Source organism: Typopeltis vanoorti, chromosome 11 (genome assembly GCF_054136105.1).
Source record: "Typopeltis vanoorti isolate ZY-2024b chromosome 11, IOZ_Tvanoo_1.0, whole genome shotgun sequence".
NCBI lineage: Eukaryota > Metazoa > Arthropoda > Arachnida > Uropygi > Thelyphonidae > Typopeltis > Typopeltis vanoorti.
The window spans coordinates 13089456-13104265 of NC_143559.1; the positions used below are offsets into that span (position 1 = coordinate 13089456).

At 34.6% G+C, this 14810-nt stretch overlaps 1 protein-coding gene across 1 annotated transcript in view; it reads left to right on the top strand.

The window, feature by feature from the left end:
* Positions 1-14810, top strand: part of Hr3 (nuclear hormone receptor 3 ROR-beta) — a 125753-nt gene that overhangs the window by 66740 nt on the left and 44203 nt on the right. The window contains exon 7 of the mRNA XM_090400760.1: positions 123-255. Within this exon, the coding sequence (XP_090256886.1) occupies positions 123-255 (133 nt within the window). The remainder of the gene's footprint in view (positions 1-122; positions 256-14810) is intronic.

Sequence of the window (14810 nt, forward strand, 5' to 3'; positions counted from 1 at the left end):
AGGGACTAAACAGTTATTTATCAAGCAGAAGCATAATGTATATCGATCTGTTTTGTTAATAGAATATTAATTCAGTGTTTAAATTAAATTGCATCCTTTAAATTGAAATATATATTTAATAGGCACATGAACAGTTATGGTTAGACTGTGCCCAGAGGTTGACTGCTATTATTCAACAAATCATCGAATTTGCCAAGATGATACCAGGTTTCATGAAATTATCACAGGATGACCAGATAGTGCTACTCAAAGCTGGTAACTCCATATTTCTTATTTATAACATACTGCTTTTTTTACGAAATGAATATGTATATTATCTTATGACTTTTCGTAGTATATAATAAATTTAGTTTAATCCTTTATCCAAGTGTGAGCGAACAAAGTTTGCACCTGAAAATATCTTTAGGACTGGTATTATCCCAGTCCTGAAGATATTTTCAGGCGCAAACTTTGTTTGCTCACACTTGGATAAAGGATTAAACTAAATTTATTATAGTCAAACCAAGTGAAAAATAAACTTTCAACATCAAAATACTTTTCGTAGTGTTGAAATACACTGTTACAAGTTTGATGAAGTACTATTGCATTCAGCTGTTTTGTTTGCTTGCTTTCATCCTGATTAATCATTATAAATTCCACTTTTTTTTTTTTTTTTTAATGGCAACTATGAATCTATACAGTATGTTAGAAGGTAATCAAACAAGGCATTCCCGAAATAACATTTTGCCAAAAGGCTTCATTTTTGGTAATATACTTATGCACCTGTCAAGAGTTATTCAAGAGTTTAAGAGAGCATAAACCTTCATTGAGGGTTTATGCTCTCTTAGGTTTGTTTTGCCTGGCCTCTGCCAACAGTTCAAAACAGCTCTCAGATGACCAGTGAAACCTAATTAATGCACTAATGAAAAGTGAATATAGTGCCTCCCCACCCCCGAGAACCCTGTGTCCCTTTTCAAGTAGTACAAGGCCAAGTCAACTCCTATACCGAAGGTTTATTCTCTTAAACTCTCCGGTAAAAATTTGAAAGTTTGTGTTTCATTTATTTGCCTTTAAAATGATGATGGAAATTTAATATCATCATCTTGTATAACATTTTTATTTTTAAGGTGTCATTCATTAAGAATAATATTACAGAAGTAAAGGTGGTGAAAACTGCCCAGAAAATTGTTACATTGGGCAAGAAGGATATTGACCAGCAAAGATAAGGATATGGCCGTTATTTTGCATAGATATCGGGCTACATCTAGACATTACTTATCACCTTTAAATCCAGGTGACCAGGTCTGTGCAAATTTTAGAAAGGCAGACAAAAAAAATAATATCAGGGCTTTGGAATGTTAGCTCTGAAACCAGATTAGAGTAATGATTCACAGAGTTTGGTGGATAAGTGGAGGAGGGATGATATATTAATATATTTTGAGCACCTTTAAGAAACTTAAGTTGCTGTTCCTGGAAGTTGTATAAGTGAATGGAATACATTACCTGAGAGGAAGATGAGGTGCAGAGCACACAATTTTATAATGTGGTATGATTGACTGTGGAACTAGAGCAGATATTCTGCAGTGAGCCTCTGACTTCATGGTGGTCCACATCGGTTATTATTATTGTCATCATCATAATATCAATTTGGAAATGTATGCAACTTACAAGAAAAATAAATGAGTCTTAATTTCATGATGCAACTAAGCTTTATTAAGGTATTAAAAAATGTACATGTAATAGGATAAAATATTCTCAGGGATGTCTTTTAGACAGACTAGTTTGTGCCTGATACCAACCATAATTTCAGATTCCTCAGTCATAGACTCACATTATTAAAAATCATCATGTTCTGTTGTGACCATTTTAAGAAGAATGTAGTACTCCCACAGTATACCAGACATAGTTAACATAACTATTTACGATTTTCTTCAGAATTTTGGCCTTCTGATGTGCTAACTACATCTCAGATTTTGTCTGGTTTTTTTTTCTTGTTGTCCTCTTTTTAAAAAATAAATAAGATTCAAATTAGTGATCATCAAAAACTATGACTGGTACAGAAAGAAATGTGTGAAATTTTAATTAATGAGTAGTATCAAATCATGTATTACAGGCAGACCCTGATTTATGTAATGCAAATTTTACTTACATGTTTACTTTACTAACATGTTATAGAGATTATTTCTGTTAGTTTCATTCATGAATTGCATTAATAATTACATACTGAAATACAGATTAATATAAAAGAAAAAATTTTTTTACTTTGGCTCTTTGATTTTCCTTGCAAAATATTCAAGAGATGACTGAACAGTGGCTTCTTTGTCTTCATAAATCTATTGATAAAAGTCCAAAGAGAAATAGATAACTAATTCCTTAGCCTGTTAAGAATCATGAGGCATTAAAATTCATCTTCTCCAGTTATACCACTCCTGCTGAAATCTCACTGAATGCAATTGTCATTTCTTTCTTCACAAAACATTTCTGTTCCTCTTCTGGTTCTGAAGCCTTGACTCTTAGCTTTAGCTTCTTTTGCTGCTTCGAATTCAATAATTCATTCCTGAGGCAAGTCATTTAATTCCTTGATATTCTGTTTGTTAACTTCTAATTTTTCCTGTTCAGCAAGCCAAACTTTTTTTTTCAGTCAAGTCTTCAAAAGTTTTGTCCTTACTGAAACCATACAAATTGCAGATGATTTTTTTCCCCAAACTATTCATATAGTTTTGTGTAGTGATAAATATTTTAGGACTTCCAAAAATCTTAAACTGTTAAATCAGAATATCTGTCCTTTGCAACAGCCTTACTTACATACATAATATGCTTTGAAATTGGCATTCACCCCTTGGTCGATGACTAGATGAGCAACCAGGTTGAATGCAATGTCAGTTTTTTTGTGCCGAAAAGCAGTTAATAACCCGTTTTTGGATTTGAATGATAATATATTGGAAGAGTTGCCTTACTGTTGGCTTTCAAAGTGCAGACTGATAGTGGCAAGCAGAAGCATTTCCACCAACCAAAAGAGTTGGTCTGTCTTCTGGCATAGTTTTTTCATCTTTAGATTATATATATGTGTGATATGGCCTATTTTTCTCAAAAGAGTCCAGTCTTTTCTACCTCAAACATTTGTTGTGGCAGATGAAGATTATTTACTACAGCCACATAGTATATTTCTCAATTATTTCTCTATCGCTGCTAGCAGCTTCTTCAGACAATTTAACATTATGAAAACCAACATGATTCATAAATTTGGCAAACCAGCCATTACTCACTACAAAGGATTGAGAATATCGAAATGTAAGCAGAAGACATAATAAAATTATAAAATAATGGAATGACACTTACTAGTGGTTGGAAAGAATTATTTAATATATGTAGAATTTTCAGCTAGGATTCCTAGCCATTGTCAGTACAAAGCCTTAATCATATAACCTCTCCTTCTTCTATCTACCAAACTCTGCAGTCCACGTTCCCTCAGGGGAAAGGAGATAAATACAAAAACTTCTTATTGTGTTTATCTCTTTTCAACTGTATTGACAATGGCTAGGAAACCTAGCCAAGAATTCTACAAATATTAAATAATTTTTTCTAATGTAAGTATCATTCCATTACTTTATGATTTTAATAATATTATTATGATTCAGGCCAGCATGGAGTCACAAGACTCATCATGGGATTGGGGGTGGAGGCCTAGAAAACATGAAGTCTATCATACCACTTTTTGAACCCATTGACTGTTCGTGCTCTCTCACTCTATCAGACAATGCATTTGACCACCCTCCATGCAAAGAAACCACTCCTTACCCTCTTGCTCACAACTTCCTTTTGTAACTTCCAGGGATGGTCCCTTGTCCTCGCTCCTTCGCCCTGTTCCACCAAATGAAAGAACTCCCTAGTGTCAACCCTTTAACTACCTCTCAACAGTTTAAAAGTCTCATTCATATAACCTCTCCTTCTATCTACCAAACTCTGCAGTCCACATTCCCCTCAGCCTATCCTCATAACTAACATTGTACAGTCCTGATTATCATCTTTGTTATCTGTCTCTGCACTCTTTCCATGGTTAATTTATCCCCTTCAAATCCTGAGAACCAAATTTGAGCACAATAGTCCAGGTGTGGTCTGATCAGGGCTTTATACAATGGAATGACAACTCTTTTATCTCTGCAGGTCAGCGTCCTTCTCAGTATTGCAACAATCCTCTGGATTACCTTCACCACCTTTGCAATATGTTCCCATCAACAAGAAGTGATTTTCATATTCTTGTCTATTTTTAGATTTGTGATCTTTTTATGGCTAATTTGTTACATTGCTATTCAAGTTAGCTAAAAAAAAATCCTGGAGACTTGCACCGGATTTGATTAGGAGTATAACATCATCTGCATAAAGCAGAGAGAAGTTTGATATCTCTGATTCTGATATTAACTTTGATGCTACTTTCTTTCATAATATGATCCATACAGATGATAAATAAGAGTGGAGATAGAGTGCACTCTTGTCTTTCACCTGATTTTACACCAAACCTCCTTTCTCTGCTGACTTACAGCTTAAATATAGAACTTATTGACTATGTATTGCTCTGTATAAAGTCCCATTTACCCCATATAATTGTAGCATTCTGAATAGCTTTTTTTCTTGGCACTTGGAAATTTGAAAAAACATATCTGACAAAAACAGTACAGATCCTTGTTATATTACCCACAATTTCTCAATTACAGATAGTTTTTGTGTTATGTGTGTCCTTCCCCCCCCCCCCCCCCAAGTAATTACAATAAATATCATATTTATTTACTCGAATATAGCTTGCCCTCGTGTATATCGTGCACCCTGATTTTACTTTACAAAAAACGAAATTTAAACATTTCACATATAGTTAGCACACGAAAAAAGTTTAAAATTTTAAAAAATAGATAGTGAATGCGGTTATGGCAATTTTAGATATTTTGGAATTTGGTTGAAGAGAATCAGCATTTCAATGCAACAATTGGCGGCTTGCCTTTGTCATTGAGTCACGCTGTCTTTTGTTAATACTGCACCAATCATATGCATAGAGATGGAGACAGCCAGTAGAGGAAGTGTGAGAGCATTGATTGCATTGGGGGGGGGGATTAAGAGACCATCATTAGAACTGTTGTGAAGCTGGATTTTGAGAGCTTAGGACATGATTGCGGCAGAAATAATTAATTTAATTACAGAAGTATTGTCGTAAAAGATTCAAATATATTGCGTGATGAAAGTGAGCAGCTGATTGCGTAAATAACATTGATAATTAAAATTTAAATGCATTCATTTTATAAATAATGTGAGCAAATAAAAGCTATAATGAATACTGAGGATTTAATTATAAACGTCAATTTAGTTTTTTCCTGAAAAACTTTAGTTTCCAAAAATCCCCGCATATATCTCACCACGATTTTTTAACTTTCATTTTGGGGAAAAAAGTGCAAGTTATATTCGAGTAAATACGATAAGTACTAAACATTCATGAATATAGCATTTCAAGCCACACATGTAATATACAATACAGTACTAAATGTGTGTGTGTGTGTGTGTGTGTGTGTGTGTGTGTGTGTGTGTGTGTGTGTGTGTGTGTGTGTGTGTGTGTTTGTTCTCATCTGCCTGAGTTTGTTTACTCAGCAGATGAGAGCATTTCCCTGACTTACATATTTCTTATACACATAACATAAAGCAGCTACCAAGCTTTATTTTCTCTGCCTGTCTCATCGACAATTTTGATGGATTTCAAGAACCAGCAGAGGTCATATAAAATGAAACAGAAGTGGTAATTAATATTACAGCTTGATATTTCTGCAACTGAGGTCACAATGGAGAGCTTACAAATGAAGACTTTCTTGAAATGTCAAGAAGCAGACATGTGGAAGATTTAATATTTGAAACTCCTGTTCATTCCTTCACTCTCAAGGGTCTTAACAAAGCTCTTCAACATGTAGAAAAAGGAGTTGAGATTTTTGAGTCACAAGATTAAAATGTTGAGCACAATATGCTGTCATAAATTTTTAAAAAAAAGATTGTCTTGGCAAATAATTTGCTTGATTTTAAAAACTGTTTCCATTTCTTTTGGATAAAGAAATCATTCTTTAAGCATAAACTATTGTATTGTTGGCCTTTATTTAACATTTCAGCATCATATCCCCTCACCCATCCACCTTAGGATGGGTCAAATCCCCCCCCCCCTACCGAGAGGGGCTTACAGCTAATTAATGCAGCTTGGTGGCCACTCCTTGCTGCATCCCTAAGGGCAATATTTCCGATTGTAATTCGTGTTGTTCACGGGGACGAAAAATGCGAGTTTCCAGGAAAAAAAAAAAACCTACTTCTGTATGAGACTGGCTAACTCACCTTTAGTCAAAAGATACCAGATAAAGGTTTCTCACGTCACTTTGGTCAGAAGGACCTGGGAATTGAACCCAGGTCCTTCTGACGAAAGGACTTTGTCTATACTGACTGAGCTATGGAGGCAGCTCTGTTGATCATTTACTGTGGTCAAATTTCATTGTTGAGAACATAATCCCTGTTTTTAACCCACGTAAAGTGGGAATTTTACAAGTTTTAACTTCATGAATGTGTGCCAGGAACAAATTAACTTGTAAAGTCAGGAACTACCTGTATTTGTTGTGAAATGAAACTCTGATCCTGACAGCCACTATTTGGCCTGAATCCAGCTTGATCTGTTCCAAGTTTCCCTTACATCTTACCTGTTTCTTCTGTGATTCCTACATTCAGATTTATTTCCCCCTATTTTCCTCTCTATAAGGATGCGTACTAGAGAGCTCTACCCCAATCATTCAGTGTGGTCACTATAAAACTTTTATAGCTTAATATTTGAACATTTCTAGTCAAATATTATCTACTCCAGCTCTCTGTGTACATTTTAGGCTTTTGATATCTTTTCTACTCAAGTATTGATATGTGCTCCTGATTTCATTCCTTGTAAATATTTGCTACCATCGTTTGGTTTCATTTAAGTCTTTCAAAGTAATTACTCCTGATATCCAGAATATCTTTATCTTCAGTTTTCAAGTCACCTTTATCATATTTGATTCTTTTTATAGTACTCTATCCTCCATTTCTAAGCTTTTTTTCAGTAATCTCCAGCACCATATATTATTTCTGAAATTTTTATTCATGAGAAATTCTGTTTTCTCATGAATAAATAAAAATTTTACCACATGATCTCCAGAACATTTTCCCACCTTCCTGATATTTATCTTATAGTCTTTCCATGGATTTTGTTTAGCTACTTTTACACTTACAATTAGCACGTATTCTTTTAAGATATCTTATTAGGAACCTTGTATAGGCTTTCTTCTTTTTCAGGACTGGTTCTTCGACTTCTTGCATCCACCACAGAGTTATTACTTTTTCTATCAGAAAACTCAAACTTCACCTTATCAACATGGGAAAGCAATTCCATATTCAGCCCATTCCAAAAAAGGGAGATAGAATCTACCAACTAATTACCATTGCCTCAGTCCTCTCCAAAATAATGGAGAAAGTCATCAATAGCCAACTTCTCCCCTACCTAGAGGCCCATCAATTAATAAGTCACCACCAGTATGGATTCTGCCATTCAAGGTCCACTGCTGACCTCTTTGCCTTCCTTTAGTCTACCTGCCACTCTATAATTAGGTTGCTAGCTTCCTCTCTGGCCATTCACTTTCTCTTTTCGAGTGTCTACCAATGCAGGAGTAGCTCAGCGCTCTGTTCCATCACCTGCTCTCTTTCTCATATACATAAATGACCCACTCTCAATCACCACTAATCCTATCATTGCAGGTGATAATACTCTCCATTCATCCTTCTCATTTGACAAACCACATAGTGCACAGGATATCCCAAGAATCAAGATCATCTATAACCAGTGCCTTACACACTGATCTATGTATTATCCTTCAAATTGCCACCAAAACATGGTCTTGCCTCTTCTCTCACAAAAGAAGTCTCAGCTGACATTTTTTTTATCCTCAGTAATAAACAACTTGCCAGACAAGATCAGATCCCTCTCTCTTTCTCTCTCTGCTTGGACTAGCATTCCTCTCCAGCAGAAATACAGTACAACAATAGCTTCCTCAGCATCCAAAAAACTAGGTATTTTCTTTCATTCAAGATGCTATTTTACACTCAACCAACTCTTAACAATATATACAATTCCTAAATTCACCCATGCTTAAAATACTGCTCACATTTGGGGGTGGAGCCTAAAAATTCTTGATGCTGTCCAGAGGGTGAGCAATTTAGCTCATATAAGGTCAAGTGAATCTGTAAGAGAGGGATCATCTATCTCACAAATGCTGTGTCTATTCTAGTTACTTCAATGGTCATTGTTCCACTGAATTTGCAACCATCATTCCTCCACTTTCTGTTTCACCTGTTAATACAAGCTGCAGCTGCCCAGCACCCTTTTACTCTGCAACTGCAAACACACTGAACCTGCTTTTATTGCATCTCCTTCTGTCCTCTGGAACAGCCTACTGCAATTTCTAATCAGCTACCACTTGCAACTCTTCAACAACAACAACAAAAAAAAAAAGTGCCTTCCTAGTTAAATCTGTCAATTTTCTTCAGAGTTTGCCAGAGACAACAAGGATTTTTTGAATTCTTTCATTTTCTCTCTTGAATGATATCTGTGCAGTTCAGCTGGAAAAGCTGCTCAACTTTAAACAAAAAATTAACTTGCATATTTTTCATTTCAGTAAGATATTTTTATCCTCCTTAAAACTAAGTGATAATCACTTGCAATTTTGAATCCCCTGTTTACTCTTGTATCCTAAACTAGTGTGAAAATATCACATTCAAAGATAATATAATCAATAAGACTTTTCTTGTGTCTTCTTTCCATGTGAATTTCTACACATCTTATGTTAAAATATGGTGTTAGTGATGACTAGTCCCTGTCTTGAACAGAGATACAGCAGACACTAATGATTACTTAGCTTTGTCCATTTCTCCAAATTTTTCAAACACATTTCTGTATGTCTGAGATTCATTTCCTGTTCAGAGATCTCCAACAAGGCCTAGCTTTTCCATTTTCTTTGTCAGCTGACTTCTCTAATGACTCAGAAAAATTCCTCTACTTCTTCTTTAGAAGAAGCAGAGGAAATTTTGGCTGTAGTCCCAAGTTCTGTGGGACTGTAAATGCAAATAAGTTTCATTGTGCATTTCATCATTTTGAAATTTTTCCATAAAACTCTACTTGATTTTCAAGTAGAGTTTTATACTTGCCACCACTCATGAAGTTTATCTCTATATTGAATGCTATTGCTGCTACTCCTTTTCCGTAATCACTATTCTAATAATTTTTTTCATATATGTTGTCTTTGTCAATTCTATTATTTCTAACCACTCTTAGATAATAAGTTAAAACAAGTTAGAAGTACATCTTATTTGCTTCTGTTTTGGTGTTTTGGCACATTTCCTTATTCAATGTAAATTTATTCAGGCTTTTCATCACACCAGCTACTTATTCTGTTATCTATTTTGATATTTAATATGCCGTTTTTACTAAAATTTGTGCCTAAAATAGCTGATATCTGTTACTTGTTCTCTATTTTCACCAATCAGAATGCACAGAATTTTCTGTTTCTGTCTATTTTCATATTAAATTTGTTAAAACAGTTATTCAGTTCAAGAGCTCTAAAAGCTAGTAATAAATTTATGTGGGAGTGTATGTAGATGATATTAAAGTAAATAATTGAGATTAAAGTAAACAAATCAGAAAACAAACCCCAACTCAACATTCCCAGAGTTAAAGATCGGTACTATCAACATAAGAAGCCTGAATGGCAAAGAAATGGAGCTAGCTGAGGAATTAGATAAGTACCAGATCGACATAATAGGGGTGACCGAAACAAAAAAGACAAAAACTGATGAGATCTTTCTGAGCAATAAATACAAAATGTTATATTCAGGCAATGACAATCAAGGAAAAGAAGGAGTAGCCATAGTATTCAACACAAAATACGAGGCTAATCTTCTTGAATGGCAGTCAGTCTCAAGTAGAGTAATGGGCAAATATGAGAATGGGGAACTGGACAATGAAACTTATTTGTGCCTATGGTCCCACAGAAGGTTCTACTAAGGTAGAAGTGGAGGAATTTTTTGAGGCTTTAGAAAAAGCAACTGACACAATGAAAAAGGAAAAGTTGGTCCTTGTTGGGGATCTAAATAGCAGAGTAGGAAATGATTGTGAGACTTGGGAAAATTTGGAGAAAAGAGCAAAGCTAATAATAATGGCAAATATCTGTTGGATTTCTGCTCAGGACATGGACTGGTTATTACTAACACCATGTTCCAACATAAAAATGTGCACAAATTCACATGGAGAGAAGAGGCAAGGAATAAGAAAAGTCTCATTGACTATGTTATTGTTGATAGTGATGTTTCCTCCCTGGTACAGGACACCAGAGTGTACAGAGGATTTGAAATTGGAAGTGATCACTATTTAGTCTTGAGCAGGATAAAATTGAATTTTATATTATTATTATTAAACAAGACCTCATGGAGTCAAAGACTCATCTAGGAAAGATATTGAAAAGATATTGAAAAGAATAACATGTAAGAAAGTTTTAAAGCGAATAAAAGTTGAGTAGCTCTCAGATGTGAACTGTAGACTAAAATACACAAAGATTATTGAAGAAAAAACGAAAGAGTTTGAGAACAGGAATCAAAGCTTGGAGATTCAGTGGCAAACTCTGATTGATTCTGCCAGAGAGGCATGTGGTGAGGTTGTCTGCAAGGATAAAAAAATCAGAACTCCCTGGTGGACACAGGAAGTTAAAGAGGCAGTGAAGGAAAAGAAGAAAGCATATCAAAAGTTCCTGTCAAATAAGTCATCTTGTGCTCTTAGAGAATATAGAGACAAATGCAAGAATGCTAAACAATGTGTAAAACTAGCTAAACAAAAGTCATGGGAGGGCTTTGGCAAGAATATAGAAAATAAATATCAAGAAGGTGGCAAAATATCCTGGAAGTTGTTGAAGAAGCTTAGGAATGGAGGAAAGAGTGCTGAAGGAGTTAGAGATGATAAAGGTGACATGAAAATGAGAGAAAAAGATATCCTTGAAGTATCGAGTAATTACTTTGAAAAACTGCTAAATGAAACAAGCAGTGATGACAGCACAGTGGTAAAAAACACTGACCAGGTATGCAGTCAGAAATACATATCCATTCTTGAAGTTGAAAAAGCCATCAAAGGCTTAAAATGTGGAAAGGCAGCAGGAGTAGATGATATTCGACCAGAAATGCTGAAGTATGGTGGTATAAGAGTCTTACAGTGGCTGCACTGCATAGTTCAGAAAGCCTGGACAGAGGGTCGAATTCCCTATGATTGGAGTAGAGCTCTCATAGTACCCATATGTAAAAAGGGAAATAAAACTGAATGTGAGAATTACAGAGGTATTTCCCTACTGAGTGTTCCTGGCAAGATCTATGCAAGTATACTTGAGAAATGGTTGAGAAGAATTGTGGAAGAACAAGCTGGATTCAGGCCAAATAGAGGCTATCAGGATCAGATCTTCACTTTACAACAAATAGTCGAGAAAGCATGGGAATATAACAAAGATCTGTATTTAAGTTTTGTTGATTTGGAAAAGGCATATGACAAGGTGCCAAGAGAGAAGCTATTCAATACGCTACAGTTATATGGTGTCAATGGGGCATTATATCAAGCAATACTTAGTCTTTATTTGAGTTGTAAGTCAGCAGTTAGAATTGAAGGAAGTACAGGAAGATGGTTTAATGTTAAATCTGGTGTGAGACAAGGATGTACATTATCCCCTCTGTTATTCATTATCTATATGGATCACATTATGAAGGAAAGTGGTATTAAACATGATATTAAAATTGGAGATATTAATGTCAGCTCTTTGCTTTATGCGAATGATGTTATACTTCTAAATAAATCTGCTACAAGTCTGCAAGATTCTCTGACTAAATTGAATAGCTGTTGTAATAGATATGGTATGAAGGTTAGCAATAAAAAGACAAAGACAATGAAAATAGGCAGAATCATTGAAAATGTCAACTGTGTTGTGAATGGAGAACCTGTGGAACAAGTGAAACATTTCAGCTACTTAGGCACAATTTTTACTGAAGATGGTAAATTAAATATAGAAATAGACAACAGAATCAGCAAAGCTGGTATTGTAGGAAGTCAATTGAATAAATTCATATGGAATAAGAGAGAAATTAGTCAGAACACTAAATTAGCTGTATACAAGACAGTGTTCAAATCAGTTTTAACTTATGGATCTGAGAGCTGGGACATCTTGCCTTTGCCATGATCTAGACAAGTTAGATAAATGCAGTAACACATCTGAAAGCATCATTAGTGAAGCTAAAAAATTGTATATTCTGATATATTTACTTAAACCTTCAGCTGTGATATCATTTAGTTCGGTGGCCTCTCTTTCCAATGCAGCTATAACACTCATCATGCATTCTCTTAGAGACCGTTTTGCAGAATCATGAGACAGCCATTTTAAATTTAATCTGAGGACTGTTCAGTATATTTTGGATTTGGGTTAAACCAGCCATCCTGACTGAGGAATTTTGGAAGAAGAAAAGCAACTGCCTTAAGATATCATTAAACATGACTAAATAAGGCACTTCAGCAGCTGCTTGGACACTACCAAGAGCCAGTCGGTGGTTTACACAATGACAGTTGACCATGAGTCCGTCAGTTTTATCTTTGAGCAATTTTGCAACTCCCTTTTGCTTTCCAATCATGACAGCTGCTCCATCAGATCCTTGGCCCACCAGATTACAAGTTTTTAAGCCTTAGACTGTCAATGGTTTCAATTACTTTGTTAGTTATAGTCTCAGCTTTGCCATCAATGATATTGTAAGTTGATACAAAACTAACCCTGACCTCTTTTCTAAGTTGACAAACATATTTAATGTACATAATTAGCTGTTTTAAAACTGAGATGTCTGTAGTTTCATCACATAAAACACTGAAATAATCTACATAATGTATATTTTTCAGTATTTCAGATCTAATTTCTGATGCTAAAATATCAATCAACTCTTGCATTATTCTTTCTGAGGTATAATGTGCATTTTTACCAACGTTAAGATGTTCTCAGTAGGAATAGCCCATAGCCTTGCAATGCTCAAGCAATTTTTCAAATAACGTAGTATATGGTAACTAATTTTTCGCTAACCAATACATAGATCTTAAAACTCCCAGAAAAGTATCTCTCTGCAAGTTATTCAAAATTAAAATTGTTTTTTCAATTTGCCCTATTCCAGTTTCTTCTGGTATACATTTTTCAATTATATCTGAACAAGAATCAGTGCATAACTTGCTTTGTTCATGGTCAACCAAGCTTTCTTTTCGAAGTCTTGTGCATGGCATAGTTACCTAAAGTCACTTCCTTGTTTGTGGGTCATCTCTTTCCGTATTTCTATTTCATACATGTGGAACACATCATTCCGTTATCTTTCACCACTAACCAATGGAATTTTTTAAATCGCTCACTGTTAATACCCGATAAGCGGTGTTTAGATGCACGTTTTACATTGAAAGACACTCTGCAGAAATCGACGATTCTGTTGTTGGTTTAGTGTCTTCACTATGCTTATCAGTTTCATCTTTCTTAAAATAACTTGAGCAGTTTTCTGACTTGACGTTTTACTCATTATGGGGTAATTTAATAAATACAAAATATCATTGTTATTAAATTGATCAGAACAAATCACTGAATTGTGTACTGACAGTAATACCCGAGACACATAATGCATGTTATGTCGCAATTACTGTCAGTGCACAATTTAGTGATTTGTTCTGATTAATTTAATAACAATGATATTTGTATTAATTACTAGGAATGGGAATTGGTATCACTCGAGACTGACGTCATAGAACTCGAGAGGTTCAAGAATTCCCCGATATCACAACTATATTTGATGCAGAGGCCTATTCTCTTTTACAAAATAAAATATTAAATATTTGACTCACGATCTTTGGACAAAAATATTAAGAAAAATAAATGTAGATTTTTAACATCAATTTTTGCCTTTGATTCGAATTTGCTCAATTTTCACAATTTATTTTTTTTTCAAACATGAAAATTATGTCTCTTTCGTAAAAGATCTTCTTTGCAAAGTCTTAAATTATTTTTCCATTCTTGCTCATTATTTAGCCATGTCAATTCACAACATTAAATAGCCAGGCGGTTTGCCCATTCAAAAGGTCCTGGGAAGAACTCTATATCATATATATATATATATATATATATATATATATGATCAATAATAAGCCTTGTTTATTTCTTTTGTGTTCCCTGTTGTTCTTAGTATTGACTATGCAACAAGTACTTCTGGAAAGACTAGAATACCTCAATATTTTTGCAGACGCTTGCCCTCTTGGCAGTTCAGAGGGCTACTAAAAGAAACCCATGAAATAGACATGTAACAACTGACACATGTACAGAAAAATAGGGCAAAATAAATTCTGTGTTACAAGGAGAGAACATGAGTCATCATGCTTACCTTCTTGTATCTTTGTCATCCAAGTTAACAGAAAAACCACTATTGAGGGAAACAATGAATAGCTTTTGTAGTTCAACTACAACTTACAAATAGTTGTTATAATTAATATTAACTTATTCATCATTACATAGATATTGGCATATTGTTATGAAATGCCATGCATGGCTGGTTGCCATGCAAGTATTGATAGTACTGCCAACCAGCAAATATGGTCGTAAACCCAGTTTTTTTTTTTACTCTTCTCAAATATGATTGTAGAAATCTTAATCAGAAAACTGCAGGAAATTCCTCTGATTATATATATATATTTATTTTCTTTGTTC